At 41.3% G+C, this 9,934-nt stretch overlaps 1 protein-coding gene across 1 annotated transcript; it reads left to right on the top strand.

Moving 5' to 3' along the window:
- The first annotated feature begins 4,745 nt into the window (after positions 1–4,745).
- Positions 4,746–5,672, top strand: LOC101436965 (olfactory receptor 13A1-like). Its single transcript, XM_004473747.3, has one exon. It carries the CDS (start codon positions 4,746–4,748, stop codon positions 5,670–5,672), a length of 927 nt encoding a protein of 308 aa, XP_004473804.3.
- The last annotated feature ends 4,262 nt before the right edge of the window (positions 5,673–9,934 follow it).

Below are 9,934 nucleotides of genomic sequence, written 5' to 3'. Positions count from 1 at the left end.
TCTCACTCACCAGCCTTGCCAATAGCACAACTTTTGCAGCTCAAAGAACCACACCCATAAATAGAAAAGACTTGCGGTTCTTTCAGTTCAATTCTGGGCTCCAGAGAGAACTTTATGAAATTGTTACAGGTATCAGCCCCTAACTCCAGTATTAACAGATCAAAATTTGAGAGTACTAAAAGATGTTCATCTAACAATGAAAAGAAAATATTAACCAGCCATACTAGTCAATGGATTCAGCACTTAGATGATGGGGTCACCAAAATAAAGCAATGCTGCCATTTACCCTTTAAAGTCAGAAAAAAATTCAAGAGATGGGACAAAGTGGGGAAAGTACATGTGATATAAGAGTTATTATAGTAGAGTGATTATTCCACTAAGTTCCAGGACATCAAAGTTCACAGTGCTTGGGGCCCTACAGGAAGTCTCTGGTACAAGGGTGAACCCAAAGGCAGCTTTGATCCTGATAGGACCTCCGCCCTTGCAGATGTGAAGTCGGCTTTTCTGAGTCTTTTTTAAAACTCACTGCCTGTGAGGCTGCAGTGAGGCTGCTCCAGGCCATTTATAAAATCACTGTCCAATTCTAGACTCACCAATGAGCTCTTCCAGGAAGTGTAGCCTTGGCCCCTTTGCAACTTCTCAAAAGGAATATCTTTTTTCTTAGTTTATTTTTTATTAAATTGTCTTTTTTAAGATACATAAATCACAAAAAATGTTACACTAAAAAATATAAGAGGTTCCCACATATCCCACACTCCCCCACACTCCTCCCACATCAACAGCCTCCCTCAGCATGGCGGCACATTCATTGCATTTGGTGAATACCACATGGATTATAGTTCACATTGTAGTTGACATTCTCCCCCAGTCCATTCAGTGGGTTATGGCAGGATATATAATGTCCAGCATCTGTCCCTGCAGTATCATTTAGGATAACTCCAAGTCCCAAAAATATCCCCCACATCTCATCTCTACTTCCCTTTCCCTGCCCTCAGCAACTACCTTGGTGACTTTCTCCATATCAGTGTTACAGTTTCTTCCATTATTAGTCACAATAGTTCTATAGTAGAACAGCAGTAAATTCATTCTAATCCATACTTTTTGCATGTTCTTTTTTGTCTTTATTTATTTTTTTAATGTTACATTAAAAAAAACATGAGGTCCCCATATGCTCCCCACTCCCTCACCCCACTCCTCCCCCCATAACAATCACCTCCTCCATCATCATGAGACATTCATTGCATTTGGTGAATACATCTCCGAGCACCGCTGCACCTCATGGTCAATGGTCCACATCATAGCCCATACTCTCCCACAGTCCACCCAGTGGGCCATGTGAGGACATACAATGTCCAGTAACTGTGCCTGCAGCACCACCCAGGACAACTCCAAGTCCCACATCACATCTCTTCCTCCCACTCCCGACCCCCAGCAGCCACCATGGCCACTTTCTCCACATCAATGCCACATTTTCTTCAATTACTAATCACAATAGTTCATGAATAGAATATCAGTAAATCCACTCTAATCCATACTCTATTCCTCCATCCTGTGGACCTTGGAATGGTTGTGTCCACTCCACATCTATATCAAGAGGGGGCTTAGATTCCAGATGGATGCTGGATGCAATTCTAGTGCTTTCAGTTGTAGGCACTCTTGGCTCCCTGGTGTGGGGGTTGACTTTCTTCAACTCCATGTTAGCTGAGTGGGGTAAGTCCAATAAACCAGAGTGTAAGAGTTGAAAGTCTCTTGCAGCTCAGGGCCTGGTGATCACATGGTCAGTCCAGAGATGCAGGTCCCCTGGGTATATATTAAACCCCCGTACCAACTATAGTTCCGGTAAAAGTAACAGGAGACTTGTGAGCCATAGTCTTCTGTGTTGAGTTGGTTCAACAAGGACCTACTTGAATCTCCTACCAGACCTCTCAAGCAGTTTTCCTGCTGCCCTGGGAGAGAGAAGTTTGCTATATCATTCTAACATCAATCCATTGATCTATTACCTAGCTATCTATTTACCTATCTACCTTTCTTTTGAACATTTCAAACGGATTGTACACATCATATTTCTTGAACACATAATACTTCCATGTACATATCCTCTTAACAAAGTATATTCACTTATGCAATCAACTTAAATGCAGTTTCAAGTTCAATATATTTAACATCGATATTAAACTTAGCATCTATACTCCAATTTTTTATTTCCCATATGCCCTTTTGATCCTTTTTCCTTCCATTCTTAGATTCCTTCCACTATCATATATTTTATTTAATTGTCAATATCTCTTTAGTTTATCTTTCTTTTGAAAAATATTGTGCAGCCCTATATATAACATAAATCTTCCTATCTTAAGCACTTCCTAGCAAGCCATTCAGTGGGACTAATCACATCACAATATTGTTATACTCTCACCAAAACTCAGTACTACAACTTTCCCTTCACCCCATACAGAAAGCCTCTACAGATTTTGTGTTAACTCCCTTTTTCTCCTGCACCCCTTCCTGATAGCCTGGCTCTACTATCTGTTCCTATGAGTTTACATATGCTCTGGCATTTTCTTTGTTTTTTTCCATGGGTCTTAATTTTAACATATTGAAACTAAAATAAATCTGGTACTTTGATATCATCTTAACAACTTCTAAAGTAAGTATAAACTATTTTCTATAACCCTCCACCTCAACCACTGAAACCAGTGATTTATCATTATATTATAATGATTTATCATTATATTTTATACATTTGTTGATTAGATCTGTAATAAGGAAAAAATAGGGTTACAAATCAAAACACAATAGTACTGGTATTTATATTTTCCCATTAGTTTTTACTGAAATCTTTATTTCTTCATATTATGTACAGATCAACTAAGGAAGAATTAGTATCTTAATAATATTCAGGCTTCCAGTACATTAAAGTGCTTTATATCTACTTATTTACCTCATATTTAATTTCTCACAGCACTTTCTTACAGCTTTTGAGTTAGAGGTCTTGTGTATCTAAACTGTCTTCCATAGAAGCTGCAAAATTTTATGTTAAATTATTTTTTAAAGCTAAACCGATCTTGCTTTTCTGGGATAAACACATTGTGTTCATGATGTATAATACATAATGAATTACACATTTTAATATATTGATGGACTTTGTGCTAGTTTTTTGTTAAGGACTTTCATGTCTGCATTTAAATTATCTTTTTTGCTATGTCTTTTCAAGTTTTACTTATTCATGTTGGTATCACAGTATGAATTTGAAATGGTTTCTCCTCCTCTGTTTTCAAAAACAGTTTGTGCAATATTAATATTATTTCTCCATTAGGTATTTGCTAAAAATCCCCAGTGTAACCATCCAAGTGAAGATTATTTTACAATAAATTCATTTCTTATACCCATAAAGATGATTTACATTTTTCTATTTCTTTTTGGATTCTTTTAGTAAGTTCAATCTTTCAAGGAAATTTTGGATTTCATCTAAGTTTTCAAATTTATTGTCATAAAGATTATCAAAATATTTCCTTACTTTCATTTTTAATGGATGATCCATTAAGGAGAGATTATCATCCCTGAAACCAGGGTGTTTGCATCATTACTGAATGATGGTACTGATAAGTCCTATTTAAGAAGATGATTGATTGGATATGGAGGTTGAGGAAGAAATAGGATTAATGGGATGACCCCCAAGTTTATAACATATAACTGGAGCCATTTCTGAGATAAGGAACAATAGATTGTTTGTTATGGTTTGTTTATATTGCATTTGGGGTGCCTTCGGGATAGCCAAATTGAAATGTTCTATCAGCAGTTCCATATTCAGAAGCGTGCTTTTTACCAAAGATAGAAATTTGGTATTTGTCAGTGTATAGATAGCTCAAATCATGGACGTTGAGGATATTTCTTCAGGAGAAAGTGTAGAGAGTAAATATGAGGAACACATTTTGGAAAAAAGGTGATGAGTTGGAATTTGAAGAGTTTCTGGTTGATCAACGCAGAAAAGTCACAGAAGTTCCTGGAATTCACAGGTCAGCAATTTGGGAGGGAGGTCACCTGGAGGATTGATCTCTGAAATGTCAGAGAGTGGGCAGAATCAGACACAGCAGTGGGATGATCAACCACAGAGAACATAGGGCTAAAAAAGATGCCCAAAGAGCAGCTGTGTAGAACCATGCACATGGAAGGAGAGGCAAGAAGAACCTCCATCCAAAATAGCTGAGAAGAGCATTGAAGAAGGGGTCCTGAGAGGCAAGGCTTTGTCAAAAGCTGCATAGAGGCTCAGAGTGACCCAGCAAAGTGAATTGTGGCTGTGGCAGGAGAAGTTGGAAGGAGTCTCTCTGGCCAGGTTAGTAGATTGCAATGGATAGAAGGGACAGAGAGAGAAGGAACAGGCAGCCCTTTGCAAGGGGTTGTTTGCTTAACCTCTCTGTATAGGAAGGTTAGAGTGAAGTCAGGTGACCTGCAGAACAAAATCTGGAAGACAAAGATTTTCACGGTGAGAAATGAAAGGAAAAGTCAGTGAAAGATCTGAGGTTTTCAGAAAAGCATTAGGGTAGAGGGTGGTTGAAACAAATGGGTCTCATCAATAAAACCTTTCCCTTTCTGAGAGCAAGGTGGGTTCTAAGATTGTCACACCAGGAAACCTGACTCTGAAATGAGTGTCTTATCACCTCTGCAGAGAATTGCAGATTTCCAGAGGGACAGTTAGCATGGATGCCCAAATGGACCCAGGCCAGGCAACTGTGCCCAACCAGGTGGGGATGTCCAACCAGACACTACTCGTGAGGTTTTTGCTGCAGGGTTTCTCAGAGTACCCACACCTGTGGCTGCCCCTCTTTGGCTGCTTCTTCTCCCTCTACACCATGGCCCTAATGGGCAACATTCTGATAATTGCCATCATCACCTGTAGTCCAAACCTGCACAGCCCCATGTACTTTTTCTTATTCAACCTGGCTATCATGGACATCATCTGTACTTCCACTGTGCTACCCAAGGTGCTAGTGGGCCTGGCCTTGAAAGAAAATACCATCTCTTTCCAGGGGTGCATGACCCAGCTCTTCTTCATTGTCTGGACTGTGTCTTCCGAGCTACTGCTGCTTGCAGTCATGGCCTATGACCGCTATGTGGCCATCTGCCGGCCTCTGCATTACAGAACACTGATGAGACCATGGGTGTGTGGGGCACTGGCCATAGCAGTCTGGGTTATTTGTGTCCTGAATTCCTCCATCAACACTGGTCTGATGGCACAGCTATACTTCTGTGGCTCCAATGTCATCACTCACTTTTTCTGTGAGATCCCCTCACTGTTGCTGCTCTCCTGTAGTCCCACTCATGTGAACAGCATCATGACTATCTTGGCTGATGCCTTCTATGGATTCATCAATTTCGCACTTACCCTTGTGTCCTATGGCTGTATCATTTCCAGCATCCTACACATCCGCTCATCTGAAGGGAAGCGGCGGGCCTTCTCCACCTGCTCCTCCCACCTCATCGTGGTCTCTGTGTCTTATTCAGCCGTATTTTGTGCCTACATCAACCTGGGTTCCAACTACTCTCCTGAGAGAAGTAAAGTGGCTGGACTGCTGTACACAATGCTAAGTCCCACCCTGAACCCACTCATCTACACACTGAGGAACAAGGAGGTCAAGGCAGCCCTGGAGAAAGTCTTACACTTTTGCAGAAATTAAATGTCATTCTTCCAGTCTATTTTGTCTCGTTTTCATTTCCAAAATTGGCATGACTACAAAACAAAACAAAAAGTGTGGCTTAAAACAATAGAAATTTATACTATCACTGTTCTGGAAGCTACAATTCAAAATCAATGTGGATTTGGGACATTGTCCTCTGAAAACTCCAGAGGAGATGTCTTCCTTGCCTTTTTCAGCTCTTGGTGGCTCCTGGTGATCCTTTACTTCTGGCCGGAGCACTTCAATTTCTGCCTCCATTATCCTATGGCCAACTTCCCTCCTCTTTGCCTGTGTCTTATATTTACTCCTCCTTTCTCTTATAAAGAAACTGTTTATTGGATTATGATGAGACCCTTAACTTAATTATATCATCAATATTTCTAATTAAGTGAAAATTCACAGTGTCCTATTAGATCTATTTCTCGGGTTACACTATTCATACTCTTGCTTCCAAATTTCATATCTGTACCACATGCCAAAATAGTTATCCCATTCGAACAGTCCTCCAAATTTCAACTCAATGCATCATCAACTCTACATACAAAATCTCATCTTATATTAAAAGCTCAAATTCCCAAATCACAATATTTGAATAATCTAAATCAAGTACAAATGACAGTCTGGCTATGATCTGTCAAGAAGAAAAATGCCTCCCCATCTGTTGATCTGTGTAACTAGGAAATCATTCAATCACTTCAAAAATGCAATGGCCTGACAGGCATTAATTAGGTATTTACATTCCAAAATGGATAAATGGGTAAAAAAATGGGGTCACTAATCCCAGAAAATTTCAAAATGCAGCAGGGCTAGTTTTCTTGGCTCCACTTGATTCTACCATTAATTATATCAAAGTCTAAAGAGGCCTTTCTCAACATCTCACTTTGACTCAAACTCACACAATCAGTGTCTCAGTAAGATAAATGTTAAATATGGCAAGTTTCTGATCCAGTGTTCATGTGTTCCACTGGCCCAATAGTCTTTTCAGGCTTCCCTGAAAATTGTCTCTTCTATGTACCAGCTAGGTTTTAGTCAGCCTAGTCACTTCTGTAGATTAGGATTCAGTTCCAATTTCTATCATAGAAGCCCAATAACCATGGCTTAAGCTACCTGGGAATTTATTTTTCTGCCACATAAAGGAAATTTGGAGGCAGTCCAGGGCTGGTGGGGTGGCCTCATTAGGAACTTTATAGATAGCCTCCTCTATTGCTCTTCTCCCCTTCTTTAGAGCAGGGAGTCTTATCACAGCCATTTGGCAGAAAGGAAGAGGGCAGGTGACAAGGACAAAGGGGCCTTTTTTTTTAAATTAAAATTATTTATTTTTACAAATTACATTCAAAAAATACGAGGTCCCAATCAACCCCACCACCCCCACCCCCCACTCCCCCCACAGCAACACTCTCTCCCATCATCGTGAGACATCCATTGCACCCTGTAAGTACATCTCTGAACATCACTGCACCCCGTAGTCAATGGTCCACATCATAGCCCACACTCTCCCACGTTCCATCCAGTGGGCCCTGGGGGGATCTACAATGTCCTGTAATTGTCCGTGAAGCACCACCCAGGACAACTCCACGTCCCGAAAACGCCTCCACATCTCATCTCTTCCTCCCATTCCCCAAACCCAGCAGCCACCATGGCTACCCTTCCCACACCCATTCCACATTTTCTCTGTGGACATTGGATTGGTTGTGTCCATTGCACATCTATGTCAAGTGGGAGCTTAGATTCCACATGGATACTGGATGCACTCCTCCTGCTTTCAGTTGTAGACACTCTAGGCTCCATGGTGTGGTGTTTGACCTTCTTCAACTCCATGTTAGCTGAGTGGGGTCAGTCCAATAAATCAAAGTGTAGGAGCTGAAGTATGTTGAGGCTCTGGGCCTGGGTGTCTTATTATCAGTCCAGAGATTCAAATCCCCTAAATATATCTTAAACCCCAGCACCAACTACAATTCCAATAAAGTAGCATGCAAGTCTTGTGGGAAGAGATCCCCTCCGAGTTCAATTCCATCATGTAGAAATACCAGCAAGGGTCATCTGCCATGGCAGTGAACCCCATCTGCCATGACCATAGAACCCGTGGGTCTCTTTATCCCTCAGAAGAACCAATACCTGGGGTTGTATCTACTTTATCTGTCTCTTAGACTCTGCTCAGTTGTGCATAAGGGCATTCCTTCTGACAACCTCCAGACTCTTTTTTAGAGACTCATAGCCTTATAATCTCATTTCTCCTTTCCATTTCCCCCTTATATTAGGTCAAAAAGCATTTTGAAGTCATGTTATTATATGTAGACAGGGATATTCTGCTGATCCGTATTGAACCTTTAATTCAAGGTCATTTTCTAGTTGCATCTTCAGCTGGTATGTGGTAGTGATCCCTCGGTGCCAGGGAGGCTCATCCCCGGGTGTCATGTCCCACGTTGGGGGGAATGCACTGCATCTACATGCTGAGTTTGGCTGTGAGAGTGGCCACATTTGAGTAACATGAAGGCTGTCAGGAGGAAACTCCCAGGCACAGTGCTACTCTAGGCCTTGTTCTTATTGCAGATGTATAGGCTCAAAAGCATAGCCATTAGTATCAGGAACCCACTGTTGGGCCCTCCTTCCTTCCTGGTTCTTGCCGTTGCCCCTGGTGGACTGCCGCTGCTCCCCAGGGTCAAAGGGGCCTTTTCAAGATCATTTTGGGGGCCACCACCTTCCACGGATATCTGTTCAGCTAGACTTAGTGGATTTCCACCTTGATGGAAGGAAGGACATTAACAGGCAGGAGAAGAGGTGAACATTTCATGGACATTGAAGGAACACAGCCTATTGCAAGTCCCTGTGAGCCTCAGCAATTATCTGAGTCCACAGACCTGAGCTATATGCTGCTAACTTTTCCCAAAAAGACCACAAAATAATATCCTGTAAACATTGCAAAGTATTTCTCACCTCTTCTTAGCTTTGTAACTTTTCAGGATTTGGCTACTATCTTTGCTTTCTGAAATATTAATTCAATTTAGAAATTGAGTTAGGTAGGTAGAAATTACCCACAGCTTCCTTGCCAGACATGGAGAAAAGAAAAGGGTTCAAGCTTCAGTGAGAAGGGTCCTTGGGGGTGAGGGATATATGGCAGGGCTCCTGCAGGCTGAAGGACTGTGGTTAGAGGTTACAGTTTAGAAATGGGTGCCTGTGTTAGTGCTATCTATTGGGTATGGGCATAGATTCACATTTACTGACTAAGAAACTCCAAGTGCTGCCTGTGTGGTTTGTGGCAGGTGGGATGGTGAGCTGTAGCATTATCCTTCTCATCTAAGTCATGGAAGGATCCCTCAGTTCTGCTAAGAAGGTCGGAGTTTCAGAAAGGGTTTCACCCAATATAGTGTCCAGTTAATGATGGTGGCAAACTTTTTAAATGATTCAACCCTGGGTTAGTAAAGAGATCATGGAATGGCAACATCCCTACCTTCAGGGAGCTTTCTTCAGATGGACACAGAGGAACCGAGGTGAGCATCTGCATAAATACGTGATTATGTGTAGCAATACCTCACAAAGTGCGGCAATGTTCCCATGGGATTTCCAGATACTTACATAATTTTTATTCTGGAAAAATCCAGCTGTTATTTATTTTATCTCAATTCCTTCTTCAAATCTTACTCTTACATACATATGGATATGAAATGCAGAGGAAGGTGTGAAAGACCCCTTTACTTTTACCACATTTCAAATTTGCCCTTGTATGACCTTAGACTGATGTCAGGACCCTCTCCTCTGACACCCTCTGCCCTGATCCCCATGCCCCTCACTGTCCATACACTCTGCCTTTCACACCACCATCTCCCCTCCATTGTGGTTAAAGTTTCTCAATAAATAAGATTCATACATTTGCCACTTCATGGGGACAGAAAGTTTATTCATGGCCCTTGAATTCAGATAAATATTTTTAAGCAATTAAAACTAACTTTTGATGATGAGGACGGATCTCTTTTTCATTCCCAGAATTACATTTCGACTTGCCCTTCTGCCAGTCTGGTTACAGCAAGGGAGTCTTGTAGGGATCAGTCGTTACAAACAAAACAGAACAGAAAAAACAAAACAAAACAGAAAACGTCAGTACTCAGCTTTGATATTAAATTAAATTTAGAAACACACATCCTCACCAATAGTTTGATGTCATAATTTTGTGAGGCCAATAGTCAGGGCATGAGGTTCATGCCAAGCAGGAGCAGTGATGATGTGGGACACTATGTAGCTGTTCCATAGAACATAAGAAACTTTTC

This window comes from Dasypus novemcinctus, chromosome 16 (assembly GCF_030445035.2).
Source record: "Dasypus novemcinctus isolate mDasNov1 chromosome 16, mDasNov1.1.hap2, whole genome shotgun sequence".
Classification (NCBI taxonomy): Eukaryota; Metazoa; Chordata; class Mammalia; order Cingulata; family Dasypodidae; genus Dasypus; species Dasypus novemcinctus.
This window is presented reverse-complemented; position numbering and strand designations above follow the sequence as displayed.

Excerpts from the sequence above, each read along its gene's own strand:
- LOC101436965 (XM_004473747.3), top strand. The coding sequence starts at position 4,746 with ATGTCCAACCAGACACTACTCGTGAGGTTTTTGCTGCAGGGTTTCTCA.